The sequence below is a fragment of the Leptidea sinapis genome, chromosome 26, assembly GCF_905404315.1.
Source record: "Leptidea sinapis chromosome 26, ilLepSina1.1, whole genome shotgun sequence".
NCBI lineage: Eukaryota > Metazoa > Arthropoda > Insecta > Lepidoptera > Pieridae > Leptidea > Leptidea sinapis.
The window spans coordinates 12,650,675-12,665,999 of NC_066290.1; the positions used below are offsets into that span (position 1 = coordinate 12,650,675).

Below are 15,325 nucleotides of genomic sequence, written 5' to 3' on the forward strand. Positions count from 1 at the left end.
CATACCGGCTCATTATTATTCTACTATCCATATGGTTAAACTCTTTGAATTGGCTTTAGGGAGGACCATGGCACGATAGAACTAGTCTATATAATCGTTGGCGTAATAAGTAGGTTGCTAGAGGAAAATAAGTAAAGTTCCACCGTCTTTTTGGACATAGGCCGAGCCTTCGATAAAGTATGACATGAGCTCTTATACAAGAGTAAGAAACTTGCTTCCATACTAATTTTATATTTTTTACTCCTATCTTAATAGTCGATGCTATGAAATAAAATACAACGAAGAATATTCGGATTTGCGTGAAATTTAATCAGGTGTATCCCAGGAATTATACTGGGTCCAGTTCTGTACACTATATTTACTGACGACCTACCAACATCAGACGGCACTGTGGTTGCAACAGACACAGATGATAAAGCCTTGATATCCACACATGAGAATCCAATGACATGATCTGAAAACATCACATTGACAAAATTGAGGAATGGCTTTTAAAAGTTGGAGAATGCAAGCTAATCAGTATAAATCAACACACGGAAAATATACGCTTGTGAGAGACACAATATCCCGGTGACAATCTACAATCACGAAATTCAGCAAAATGTCCACGCTAAACATTTGGGCTTGCACTTGGATCGAAGGCTGATTTGGTATAAACACATACTGGCAAAAATGTCTTCGTTGATCACTGAGTATCTCTAAAAGTACCCCAAATCTACCTTAGCTACTGTAACAGCCTCCTGCGCACAACTAATATTTTCTTTGCATAGAGCGTTCGAATCTATCTGTTGTTATTCGCCTTTATTCTATTATAAGTTGAAAGGGAAATAGCACTTCCTATGACCAGAAATCGAATGAGGATTTCATCATTAAGTCGATAGTTTTACACACTTACACTTCTTTAGACTTAGATTTAGATAGATTGGCTTCCTGAAGTCTTGTGAGCATCAGTTGTGGGTTCTGAGTGTGATATGACATCATCTTAATAGATATATATGTGTAGGTAGGTAGGGGAAGACTACCTGAGTCTTCCCCTATCAGTCCTAATAGTTCTCTCTCCATTAGTCTTTCAAAAGTGGCTGGTGCATTACGAAATCCCGTACGGCATAGCTTTATACTGCCTTAAGCCTCTTCCAGTTAAGAATGCCGTCTTCTCTATGTGACGTGAATCTATTTCCACTTGCCCAAAGCCACTTTTTAAGTCTACAGTTGTAAACCACCTTGCCACACTTAAGGTATCCAGAGTGTCATCTATTTTTATTGGTAGGGTAACTGTCCTTCTTTGTGATATCGTTAAGGCGAAACCTCATGCCTTAACGATATCACAAAGAATAATTTTTGCTGCTAATTTTTTTTCTTCACCTTTACCACTGGAGAGCAGTTAGTGTTTGATGATGCTTCAATGACATTTTTTAACATTTCCCCAATCATCTTGTCTATTTCATTTTCATATGCAACAGGTACCCGGCGTGAACGTGAATGCGCCGATACGCTTCAATTGCAGTCATGATTAGCAAACATCTGAAAATTTATTGTTGATATGAGGCTTCTTACAGTTCTGCAGTATTGTTTGAACGAACTTCTGATCTTCCTGTTTACTGGGCTGCCCGAGAGTGATTGCTCTGCTTTACCTTTTGATGAGTCACCTTTTAAGGAGACTTCCACTTCTCTGCGCTTGAATATGCCATATTCCAGATCAAGCTTAGAGTGATAATGCTTCATAAAATCTGAACCGATTGTACAGCAATCTACTATGTCGACAACATCAACTTTATGTCTATTAACATTTCCACCAATCTTGAAGGCAGCAATACTTTCTTCCCGAACTAAGTGCTGACCAGAAGCTGTAGGGAGCTGCACACTCCCACCAAAAGAGCTCTTATAAAATGACTAAAGGAGATCGTCTTTTCATCCTGAGTTAGAGACATCATAACCTTTGCGGCTTTCCCCACAGTACCGGCCCCGTGTCCTGGCCTTTACTAGTTTCTCTGCTGCTCTTCCGTGGCAGCCACATCTAGTGCTTCTAGTTCCCTAGAACTAATATTCACATCACCTCGGGCGTCTTTCACAAGGCATGAAAACCTCATGTGTCCTACCTCCCTACATGTATATCAAGAAAGCCCACGTCGAGAGCTCGCCATTTCCACAACATCTTTATTGCAGTTAATAGCTATAATACTTTAAGGTTTGTGTGGTGCCCGAGACTCACAGTAGTTCTGACTTTGCGGTCGATAATTCCGCGGATGAAAGCTTGCACCAACATCTTAATCTACACCTGACGAGTACGTCTACCTTGGACAAATAATCCAGTTAGGCAGGTCCGGGAAAGAGGTCACTCGTCGAATCCAACTCGGATGGGCAGCATTCGGGAAGCTCCGTAAAAACTTCTCGTCCAAAATACCACAGTGTCTGAAGACGAAGTTTTTTAACCAATATGTTTTACCAGTGATGACATACGGAACGCAGACGTGTTTTTTTTTTGCAATAGGCCTGTAGTTTGCCGGATCCGAACTGTCTCCTTTTTTTGGGATGGGATGGACAAGGGCTGACTTCCATGAATCAGGGAATACGCCTTTTGAATAAGAGTGCCGGAATAAACGCGTTAGCACCGGCGTCAACTCAGGGGCACACGTTCTAAGAACGATTGGAGAAATGCGTTCCGGCCCGCTCGACCTCCTGACGTCCAACGAAAACAGAGCTCGCCTAACAGTTTTCTGTCGAAACTGTACTTCAGGCACGGAGCTCTGATACCGCGGGATGGTCGGCGGTGTTTTTCCGTTGTCGTCAAGAGTCGAGTTGGAGGCGAAAAGAGTGCACAAGAGATCGCCTTTCTCTTTTGCCGTATGGGCCAGGGTGTCAATCCTCATGTGCATGGACAGCTGGTTGAAGTTACCAAGAGCAGCTTTCGATAACGACCGCAACTTGCGTGTTCCGATCGGGTAACTGGAAAGCTGCTCGCCAATTTTGACGACGTGCTTCGATTTCGCACGGGCGATTTGCCGCTTAAAAAATCTGGAGGCATGGTTATATTTCCTCTTCAGAACTTTGCAGTTTGGATCCTTTGAGCCCAGCGCCGCAACCCAAGTTCGATACGCCTGTATTTTGCAGTCAGATGCTGCCTTAACTGACGCATCGAGCCAAGGCTGTGATCTGCCACCGATCGGTACTACAGAGCTTGGTATAAAAATATCCATGCCCTGCAGTATCACATCGGCTACTGCAACGTCGTAAGCACTAGGATCATCCGAAGGGAAACAAACCCTGCCCCAAGGGTAGGATACAAAAAAGGAACGCATCCTATCCCAATCTGCTGACTTGTAGTGCCAAACGCGGCGGGTCGCTGGTGGTCTGCGACGTTGGCGTCGGATAGGCACTACACTCCTGACCAGGCAATGGTCGGACGTTCCGAGAGGGGTTCCGTCGACAGAGACCTGGTAACCATCGGGATGTGTAGTCAGCAGAAGATCTAATAAGGACGGCATATGGCTATCCACATCTGGGAGCCGCGTTGGCGACTCAACCAATTGGGACAGACCATACGCCAATGCAAAATTATGCACAGATCGCCCTGCGTAGTCTATAGTACGTGATCCAAGCCATTCGGCATCGTGCCCGTTGAAATCACCCAAGACTACGAAACTACGATTTCAGCGGAGGGGATCTGAGCAAGCACGTCATCAAATGCCGCTTGAACTCAGCCCATGAGGTGATCCGTTTCTGCGTTACCACTATGGGACCTGTAGACACACGCATAGATGCGGACGCGGTCCTCTAAATCTACGCGGAGCCAGACAGTAGACAGGTCCCTACCCTCATAATTTCCGAGACGGCGACAGCAGATATTCTCCCTAACGTACACACATACCCCGGCATGATTCATGAAATTATGCTCAATTTTGTACCCGGCGTGCGTTAAATATGACGTATCGCTAGGTCGAGATATCTGCGTCTCCGTAAGGCAACACGAGGCCGGCTGCGCGTCTCAAGGTGGTGGTTAACGGCGTTTAAATTGGAGTGAATTCCCCTGATATTACAGAAGTCCACATTAAGCGTGGAGCGGGGTGCCGTGGTGTTGCTGCCCTGTTTATCCTTAGATATGCGCGGTACTGTGCCCTCCCCAGAATACGAGGGGCAGCCCGAGCGAGAATGCTCGGGGAGGGATTCTCCGACTCTGGTAGAGCCGGTACCCTCCTGGGGTAATATCTTTTTAAGGACCGCTCTCATATTTTTGTTGGGGGGTGATGGGGAGGGGTAGGTGGTCGCTAACTATGGGCCTTAAAGAGCTTATTGAAGCTTATTGTTGTTCAGCGGGCAACGGAGAGGGCTATAATCGGAGTTTACCTACAAGATCGAATTGTCTTCTATTCGGCTAATTTAAATTAGCATGGAAAAATTTTACTTAAAATTAAAAAAATCCTTAACACTATAATTTTTTTGTCGATTAACCTTTTAAACTTGCATCCAGTAAATCGTTTCTGGGTAAGTTTTTTTTTGTATTTCTAGAGGTAGGTTTTGTAGGTTATACGAAAATAATTACTTTCGCTTTGGTTACCACTACGCACACACACAAAATGCGTCTTGGTACTTAGTAAAAGTTATTTGTCTTAATTCTTATCGCTCACCACTGTCGCTCCTCTTATGATATTTGGGGTAGTTTCTTTCAAAATATGGGAGCTGTATCTGGGCCTACACGTAAGTATCTATCCTATTCTGTATAGTATACAGTTAGTGTACAGTTGACTGCCTTGAGCTAAAGTGAATCTGGAACCCCTAAACATTTATTTTATTGTTTTATCACCAGCAGTGTTGTTTTCTGATTTTTACTTTATTTCAATATTCTTCAAGGACATGGTATTTGCTTTTATGTAAATTCCACGTCCATAGGAGTTCCCAGAGGGTTTGTAGTGTTATACTTTTGAAAGTTTTTTGTTTTGAAAAGAGCAATCTTTGATTTTCTTGCTCGTTCTTCTCTAAGGAAATCTGCCTTCCGAACAAGCTGTATGAAAAAATTACATATTTCAAGTGTAATGCATTTTACCTACAAAATAAAATATTTTTGGTTTGAATAAGGCTCATTTTAGAATAGAATATCCATCTTGTTGTCTATTATAATAGCCATTATGTTTTAAAAATTTATCAAACGTCAAATTAAATTATTTGGATTGTTGATATTAGTTTTGTGTATCGTCCTGCAAACATCGCACAAGGAAGTTCATAGCATAGTTGTACGTGGAAGAAGTTCCTCAAAAACCGCACTGTAGATGAACGCCGCACATATTAATTGATAGTCCTATCCATACATATATCATAAATAAATTAATATCTATTTTTGTTTTACCAAATGTTCTGTAAATATCCATTTGGTATTGAAAGCAATTTAACGATCATTTATAATACTGAAATGGCAAGAATTTATGTAAAAAATAAGTGTGTGTGTGTGTGTGTTAGTTATTGGGGCGTAAAAACCAATTAAGTATTGTCAAATTGCTGGTTTATTGTAATGAGTTATGAAAAACATTTTTTAATTATAATAAGTACTTCAAACAATAAATTACTATAATAATCTATTCTATCAGCAAATTTAGAAAAAAATATCTTAAAAGGAAATAGCTATTTTCTGCTGCTCTTTTTATTGTCAAACACATAGTGCCCATTAAATTATTAAAACTTTCGTGAGTCATTATTAACTTATTTACTAATACGTATTTACTCACGTTTTATCGGTGTGGGTACCGACTAGTTTCAGACCATTCGGAAGTTCGCGAAAACTTCTGTCTCTTACTGCGGTCTTGGGCTCGAAATGCGCGGCTGGACAGGGCGGGGTGCGCCGGTGGTGATGACGAACACTATGACTGACACAATGTCACTATTGGTTCCCATGTGCACAAAATGAACTCACAATGTCCACTTCGTGATCATGGGTCTTATAAGAACCATAGTTCCGATCGTCATCACCACCGGCGCACCCCACGCCCCCAGCCCTGTCTAGCCTCGCACTACGAGCCCAAGTCCGCAGTAAGAGGTGGGACGTTATCACGAACCCACTACACTCACCCTGATGAAGGAGCTCCGAATGGTCTGAAGCTAGTTGGTACCCACGCCGATAAAACGTGTTGTTATTCTTGTAACTATTAAGATTTATCCTGGTCAGTATTGATGCATACAGAACTTTATTCTTTATTATCCAACCAACTGCATAACTAGTGTTTAAATTCACAATTCTTCAAGACTGATTCTATTATCACAATTTTTTTTTCATGTCTCTTCCCTCTTTCACTCTATTTATCTGAGTGCAATTTTGTAGATTTTAATAATGATCAATGGAGGACTAATAATGATAGCTGCAACTGTTTGTTCGCAATGTTTCATATTCATCACTATCCAAATCTACAAAATTTCACTTACTTTTACTGCTAAAATTAATAATGGAAAATATGTTTAACTATATTATTCATCACACTAAATATTATTTTTTAGAGCTCCAATGGTATTTATGTTGGATTGAAAAAGATTCCGCCTAATGTTCCAAAATCCCTTTGTAACAATGATTTAATAGGAATTGGATGGACTTTTGGTGCACAAACAACAAACGTTAAGGATAATGATAAATATGTGTTCAAACTAGTTGAACAATCTCAAAACATTCCAATAAAAAATAGAATACAGTTTCAAAGTGAAGAAGAATCAAATGATTCTAAAATATCATTAAAGCGAAAATTGAGTCTTGTTTCTAAAGAAGAAAGTATTGATAATGAAATAACTGAAACATCTTTAGATAAGGTGGATGAGTCTAAAAATGTTCTACCAGAAATTAATAGTGCCTCTCACCTAAATGGCAATAGTCCTGTAACAAAATGGCGAAAATGTGATAATAGAAAGGAGAACGTAAGTGATGATGGAAATGTTGAAAATAATAATTTAGAATATGAAGCCTTTTCTATAAAACAGGAATATTTAGCAAATGATGAACCTATACAAGTCGACAGTGATAGTGATAGTGAGGCAGAAAATTGGATGTTAAGACTTTCTCAAAGTTCTCCAGGTAAACCATTTATAAAAATAGCAAGAAAAGAAAAGGAAACTTGTCCCGAAGAAACATCGTATAGCCAGTGGGATGATGATGATGTAATTATCACTGAAGAAGAAGTCTATTCAGATGATTTAATAACAATACCTTGGGACAACACAGAGTCTTCCAACTGTAATAAACAAATTGGAGATTTAGAAAGCTGCAATAAACAACAATTAAATGAAAATAACATAGCATCCACTGAAGAATGCCAGGATAAGGTTGATACAAATATAGACTTAAATTTACATCGAAATGATTCTAGTCCAAAAAGAGTACAAGTTATAGAACCATTAAGTCATCCAAGTAGAAAGAAATCTCACAGTGCTGGAAGTAAGTACATAAACATAGGGCATGTTATGTTTAATACCTTGGTTCGGTATTTTTTTTATTTATTTCGCTATTAGGCTAAATGAAAAAATTATTTACATTTTACTCTATTTTTTTTAATCAGTAAGAAAAGTATTTTTTCTTCTTTTAGGTAAATCAAAAAGTAAATATAAGAAAGAAAGCAAATCGAAGTGTAATAAGTCAATTTCAAAACATAAAATAAGTCATACTCAAAAGGAAGAAAGAAAAAAAAAGTTAAAAGAACTTGCCAGTAAAGATAAAGAGTCAGTTGATTTTTTGACAAACTCTACAAATACTCTTACTAAACCTGTTGTTAGTGTTAAAAACACAAATTCCAATCGTGGGGCATTTTTAACGAACGCTGTAGAAGCAAGTATTAAGTTAAAAAAGAGAAAAGAAAGTCCAAAACGAACAAAAAATACAAAAAGCGTAAACACTGAAGAAAATATTTTGAGTATTGAAGTGAATAAAAATGAGAATAAGATATCTGTAGAAGAAGACAAACCATCAAAAATAAAAGAGTCTCGAAAGAGCAAAGGCAGAAGAAAATCTTCAAGTAAACCACAAGAAAAAGAAAAGCCCAAAGAATCTGTGACGAAAAAAGTTGTAAAGCTCACCGATACCGACTTTTTATTTTCTGGAAAGCCTATTTCCAAAGTAGAACCTTTGCCACCTAAAAAGAAAGTACGGTTCTCTACTACGCCACCAGATGTGCACGAATTTCAAATAGAACCTGGTAATCAATTGAAAAAAACAAGTACAATTAAGACTACTCTTGTTGATATTCGGCAAAGCCCTGTGTTTTCTTTGGAAAAGATTACTCTAATGAAAGTTTTAAGGTGGAATCCACACTGGTTGACTGAGCAAACATCAAACCCTGAGCCTCCGCCTATATTAGGCCACCAAAATACCCCAATGGCTATATTGACTTCTTTTAATAGCCATAAACAATATGTGCAGTAAGTTGAATTTATACTTTAACACTGACGATAAAACTTTCGGAAATTCTTCTTAAAATTGTCATTCCTTAAGAAATGCCATCTCATCTTTATCACATTTCCAAAGATAATGTTTATTTACTTACAGATTAGTTGGTGATTTATTACTCATGGAAATATGGGAATGCTTAACTCAGTCATTTATAAGGTCAGCCAATGAAAAACGTCTTGAAATGAGGATTGAGCATTTGCCGCCTTTGCCACAGACTGAACGATGTTATGAACTGTTTAATCTCAGTGTAAATAGTAAGTTTATTAATATTTGGGTAGCAAAAATGTCAAAATTATTAAATTTATTTTGTATTTCAGCTAGTTCCCTAAATTTCTTGCTTAACGCGTAAGAAATTAAGAATAATTTTTTGTTCATGAAAAAAAAAAATTGAAGTAATGAATATTCTTTTTTTTTCAGTATCAATGCCAACATCAGAGGCAAAGAGTGCAGTTAGAACCGGAGAAGTTTTAATGGTAGAATTCGGTCCTGAAGAAACTAAAACTTGTAGATTCTTTTTTGTACATAGTGTGAGAATACTTCCAGCACCACCTTGTAAGTTGTTTTATTTTACTGGAGAACAACAAATATGTGCATACATACATGTTTACCACAATTAATAACGTTTACGTTTAGTCTGTTTAAATAACAACTTCTTTGAGTTTTTATAAGCAATTTAAAAAGCCAATATTCACGAATTTGAAACACCAAAAATCATTCGTGTACAATAAATTCGATAACTATGCCGACGACGTCTTCAGATAAATTATTATTTTTGTTACATAAACCCAGTTACTACAAACAAGAAACGGATAGTATTTGGTACGACTAGTAATACTTACTACGGGACGTATTTGAAAACTTTCTATAAAACACCAGCTGTAATGACATTTAACTGATAGATCACTACCAACGGATGAGGGGGCTACCGATAACTGTCAGTAAGACATTTGTATGGAAATAACGATATTAGCGTTTGTGCTATAGTAAATCATGTACAAGAATACTCCACACATCCCTACTAAATGTCATTTCGATAGTGAAACGGATCAAATTGATAGTGAATATGTTCGAAAAACGATTGCAGAAGAATAAATGCAATGCAATTATTTAGTAGAGACACGCATTCGATACAAACGGCAAAATGCAATAAAAATGTATTTTTAAACATGATGAAGAAACATAAACTGTACTTTATTTTGATACTATATACCCTAGTCAATGCCGAATCTTTTGCGTCTTTTTTCAACATTGGGAATTGTCAAATGTCAATCCGACATAAATAAACAACAACAATATAAAGTTCCTTTCATGCAAGTTAGATGCATAAAAATACATTTGTTACGAATTATAAATAGAAGTTTGATTGATAATAAACAAAAATTATCTTAAATTAAAATATACAACCATATATTTTTTGGAACGAAACGTGAAAGAGTTTCAGAGAGATCTGTCGGTACCTAAACAAATTACGAACAACGGATGGAAACTAAAATCGTTTGGTAGGCCGAATATCGTTCGTAGTTTTTTTAATATGATGCGTCGTTAACTATAGGAACCCGGCATTAGTAAACTACCTTTGTAATAAAGGGTAATATCGGTGACGAGATGGGCATTACCTGAATTAAATACCTACTAATAGTAAAACCATATCAGTTTATTGCAATAATTCACGACTGTGCGCTATTTTAAAGCGCCTGTATGTAAGTTGTTATTCTATACAATTAGTAACATGTTTTGGTCTAGTCTGTTGAAATGACAAGTTCTATGGGTTTTTTTTTTATAAGAATTAAAAGAGCAAATATTCACGAATATTAACACTAAGATATCGTTCGTGTACAATTAATTGGACATCTATGGCGACGCTACGACGAGAAATTAGCCTATATATAAATTGTCCTATTCGAAACGGAAAGTTTTTGACGTTCAATAAGTTACTTCCTATTAACCTATTTCGAATAAAAATATTTATATTTGAGTTGGACTGCTTGTTGTTGTATTTAATGAAATGAATAGTGTAAATATTTCCCATATACTGATAGAAATTTATCATAAAGTACAACGTCTAAGGATTGATGCTGCCATGGGTGATGATCCATTAAGGGTTACATGCACCTTCCGACATCCAGTACGTATGTTGCTTAACAAAGTTAAACTATTCACGATGGGTGACTGAAATTTTGTTGTTATATATTCTGATGTAGGAAAACCTTAAATAACCATAGACATAATACTCTCCTCGTGCAACAAAGAGCTGCTCGGATTGTTGTCCATTGCTTTGTGAATGGCTCACTTGGCGTTATGTAGAGACGTCGCTTCATTCTGTGTCTTTTACGCCATTTATCAAGGCTTCCGAAGAGCTGTTTGACCTAACTCCTGCCGCTGAATTACACCTTCGTTCAATACGCCATATATTAGGATATCATCCCCGCCATGTAGATGTGTGGCACTCTTCCACAGTGCAGTTTTCAAGTTCCTTTTTTCCACGTGCAACTGAACTATATAATGAGCTTCCTTGTGCGGTATTTCCAGGTCCTTTAAAAAAGGCGCGTACGCCTTTCTACATTTTTTACCCATTCAGCAGGACTTCAGTTACAAACTTTTTTTGAACCAAAAAAGGTTTAAAAATACGGACATGATGTGAATTTGTAATTATTTTAAACAATTTGTTATTTTTAAAGTGATTTCCCGCACTTCTGGGATAAATTAAATTTATGAACGGTGCGGGATTCGAACCTTTCAGGTTCCTTCCGAGCATGTCAGTTGGAAGAGCGCTCGGAAGGAAGCCGAAGCAGATAAATTTTTGTTACAAATTTAATTTAATTAATCCCAGATGTGAGGGATATCACTGTAGAAATAACAAATTGTTTTGGATTTGAAAGAGCGACATCTCAAGTCAATTTCCTAATATGCAATTATTAGGGTTGAGCAGGTTATCAACTGTAGGTCCTGTAGATGGAGCCACAACCTGAGAGTTGAACAAGATATACCAAGATTTACGAACCATACGTCACTCGAACGGTTGGCTCGGTTAGAAGAGCGCTCGGGTGGAATCTGAGAGTACCGGGTTCGAGTCCCGCATCGTTCATAAATTTTGGTTACAAATTTAATTTTATTTTATTATGTTGTTTTCTTTCCAGACAATAAAAACACTTTTTTTAGTATAGGGCTTCATACAACATTTACAGGAAAAATGAGAATGTTAAGAAATGGTCAACTTTTGATCGCTACAAGATTAGCCTACATACAAAATGAACTGCATTTATTTGAATCAATGGAATATTTATGTGGATCTCCACTCTGCGAAGCCATTTTGAAACCTGAACCGAAGCATTTTCAGATCAATGAAAATAATACATTGCTTAAAATGAATACACAAGTGAGTATTTGGATTTTTTGTACAGTGAAGTTGTTACTATCGATTGAGGTATACATTTACAAAGCCAATTAGTTCTTTTAGATTTTTTAATTTCACATTTTCCAAACTTAACATACCTATTACCTATTGAATATTATCTTATCCCCATCTTTTGGAGGGCCCACCAACACCACGTCTTTCGGTACGTGGTCCCCATTCGAGGACTTTTCTGCCCCACCGGCCATCCGTCCGTCGAACGTGCCATGCCCACTGCCTCTTCAGTTTCGCAATCATTTGGGCTTGGTCGGTGACTTTGATTCTCCTGCGGATTTCCTCATTTCTGATTTGGTCTCGCAGGGAAACTCCGAGCATTGCCCTCTGAGCGACCATGAGCTTTCTCATCAGGCCAATAGCTAGCGACCACGTCTGCGTACCCTAAGTCATCATTGGCAACTGGTTGAAAACTTTCGTCTTTAATGTTTCCTATTTGTATCTAATTTCTATCTGTGATATTGACCCCTTGCTGGGTATAGGCCTGCCCTATGTTCTTCCATAACACTCTGTCAGCCATGCCATAATACTCTGTCACCAATAAACGAGAAGCGTATTTAATTAATTAATATTTGAAGATTTTTATTGCGCCCACGAAAAAACATATTTTACTTTATGGTAATAGTGTCTATTTTACCTTTCTGTGCCATAAAAGTAAATGATTAAAAATTCCCATTGAACCCCCTTAAGAATTCAGTTTTAAAGCCTTTATATTTCTAGTGGACATCAACATTAAATGAAAGTCAGAAGAGAGCAGTAAAATTATCGGTGTCAGCTGCACTTAATGACCGACCCTTCATACAAATGGTGCAAGGTCCCCCGGGAACAGGTAATTAATAATTAAAGATATTAATAATTAAATAATATTATCGGTATTAGCTCTACTTAAGGCCGACCCTTCATACAAATGGTGCAAGGGCCCCCAGGAATAGGTAATTAATAATTAAAGATATTAATAATTAAAAAAAATTATCGGTATTAGCTCCACTTAAGGCCGGGCCGACCCTTCATACAAATGGTGCAAGGGCCTCCGGGAACAGGTAATTAATAATTTAAGATATTAACAATTAAATAATATTATCGGTATTAGGTCCACTTAAGGCCGACCCTTCATACAAATGGTGCAAGGGCCCCCGGAAATAGGTATTTAATAATTTAAGATATTAATAATTAAATAATATTATCGGTATTAGCTCCACTTAAGGCCGACCCTTCATACAAATGGTGCAAGGGACCCGGGAATAGGTAATCAATTATTAAAAATATTAATAATTAAAGGTATTAGTTCCCCTCAAGGCCGACCCTTCATAAAAATGGTGGCCCCGGGAACAGGTAATTAACAATTAAATAATATTATCGGTATTATCTCTACTTCAGGCCGACCCTTCATACTAATGGTGCAAGGACCCCCGGGAACAGGTAAGTAATTAATAATTAAATATATTAATAATCGGTGTCAAGTAAAATTATCGGTGTCAGCTGCACCTGATGACCGACCCTTCATACAAATGGTGCAAGGGCCCCGGGAACAGGTAATTAGTTATTAAAGTAATAAATGATTAACCCTTTGCGTACCGCCATACGGCAACAATTCGAGGATCATAATATGACACCACCATTACATATGGCACAGCGATAAAATGCACATTACCTCATTCGATTTCAAATTAAAACAAAGATAATGGGATGTTGGCATACAAAAGTTAACGGAAAAGGTTGCGGGAACTTCCGTCCTTATCGGCCATTTCATTTTAAATGTCATAATATGGTTTCACGCGCTGATACATAGGGGTCATAATTCGAGCAACGGAGTTTTGGCATTAGCATTTTTTTCGAGTTCGGGAGGATTTCGACTTACCGAGGTGCTAATGTATTTAACTGTTAGAAAGTGAGCTGGTCTTCTATTTTGAACAGCTATAGGCATTCGTGGAATAATTACTGTTTTCTTCAGGGAAGTCCAGTGTAATATGTGCTATTGTGATGGCATATCTCTACGACACTGCGACAAGAGTCAGAGAAAGAGGGAAGCTATTGATATGTGCAACGAGTAACGCTGCCGTCGATGATCTGGTCATCAGGTTACTTAACATCCGACAAAGTATGCCAAAAGGTTAGTATAATAAGAGTTTTTATTTTCGGATTATAGTGTGGTGAAGAGTGGGAGGATGAGTAGTTTGTAACAGTAGGTTGGGTTGTATATGTTTTAATTTTTTTTTTATATTTTATAAATATTTATATTTCTTTATCATATAAATTTAAATATTTTTAGCCTACTATATTGTTGACGAATTTTTTAGTCAGATGCTTAGATAATTTGTACGTCTAGATAGAACTTCTTGTTGTTACGCAACGCAAGACAACAGGCCAGGTTTTTTACTTTAGTGTGCGTGACAACTACAAACACTCGCGATACGTTAGTCACTTTGTTTTAGTGTGCGTGCCTTGCGGAAAATAGAGGCTAGCAATTCGCTGCTATTTTTTTCAACGTGTTCCCAATCTATCTAGACGAACTTATAAATTATCTAAGTCACATGTTTAAAAATAAGAGTTTTAGTATTTTTTTATTAACTTCAACATCTACTTTAGAATGCCCTCTTCAATTACTCTTTATATATTTGATTTTTTTTGGTAGATATAAATTGGAAAAAATCTGGATTGAAATATTCGAAAACCGACATGATTTTACAAATAATTTGACATTAAATCCACTAGTTCGTTGTTATATCCCATCGCTCAGCTATTTTTAAAATACTCTGAGGTATTTTGTCAGTGGCACTGGGGAGAATGTGCTTTTTCACTACTCGTGCACTCAATAATTTTGAGGTGGTAGAATAAAATGCCTTTTTCACAAAAAGCACTTTATTAGAATTCATAATGACTACTTAATAATTGAATGCAACGCATGAATTTGGTAGGTTTTTTTTTATGGTGTTAAGTGATCACCGCCGCCTTGCAACTCCATAGGAATCTCAGGAGCATTGCCGGCCTTTAAGTAAGGTGTACGCGCTTTTTTTGAAGGTATTTACCCATGTATGTGTGTATGTGTATGTACCCATGTCGTATCGTCCCGGAAACACCGGAAGTTCATTCCACAGCTTTGTAGAACTTGGAAGGAAGCTCCTTGAAACCCGCACTGTGGAGGACCGCCACACATCCAGATGGTGGGGATGATATCCTAACTTGTGGCGTGTCGTGCGAAGGTGGAATACGGCATTTTGAAGGCATCCTCGCTCATCGTTTGTATTAAACACGTCAGCAATCGACTCTCAACTGATTGGAGAGAAGGTTAGGTTGTCAGGAGATAGATAAGAGAAAAAACATTATCTATGGAATGAAGATAGTGTAAAGTAAACTTTGATTTTAATATTTGTAACAGTAGGAATCACTAATATTATCCTACACTTACGGCCGTTTCCAATATTCAGTCTATCTCTTACTTGAGATAAAATCGTTTTCTGATCGACTTCTCTGTCCCAATAAACTTATCGACGGTAACTCACCACATCCGT

At 37.6% G+C, this 15,325-nt stretch overlaps 1 protein-coding gene across 1 annotated transcript in view; it reads left to right on the forward strand.

Moving 5' to 3' along the window:
* Positions 1-15,325, forward strand: part of LOC126972425 (uncharacterized) — a 42,115-nt gene that overhangs the window by 3,892 nt on the left and 22,898 nt on the right. Inside the window, exons 2-8 of the mRNA XM_050819149.1 lie at positions 6,478-7,402; positions 7,551-8,379; positions 8,507-8,664; positions 8,828-8,962; positions 11,548-11,786; positions 12,537-12,645; positions 13,768-13,926. Coding sequence (XP_050675106.1) covers positions 6,478-7,402; positions 7,551-8,379; positions 8,507-8,664; positions 8,828-8,962; positions 11,548-11,786; positions 12,537-12,645; positions 13,768-13,926 — 2,554 coding nt within the window. The remainder of the gene's footprint in view (positions 1-6,477; positions 7,403-7,550; positions 8,380-8,506; positions 8,665-8,827; positions 8,963-11,547; positions 11,787-12,536; positions 12,646-13,767; positions 13,927-15,325) is intronic.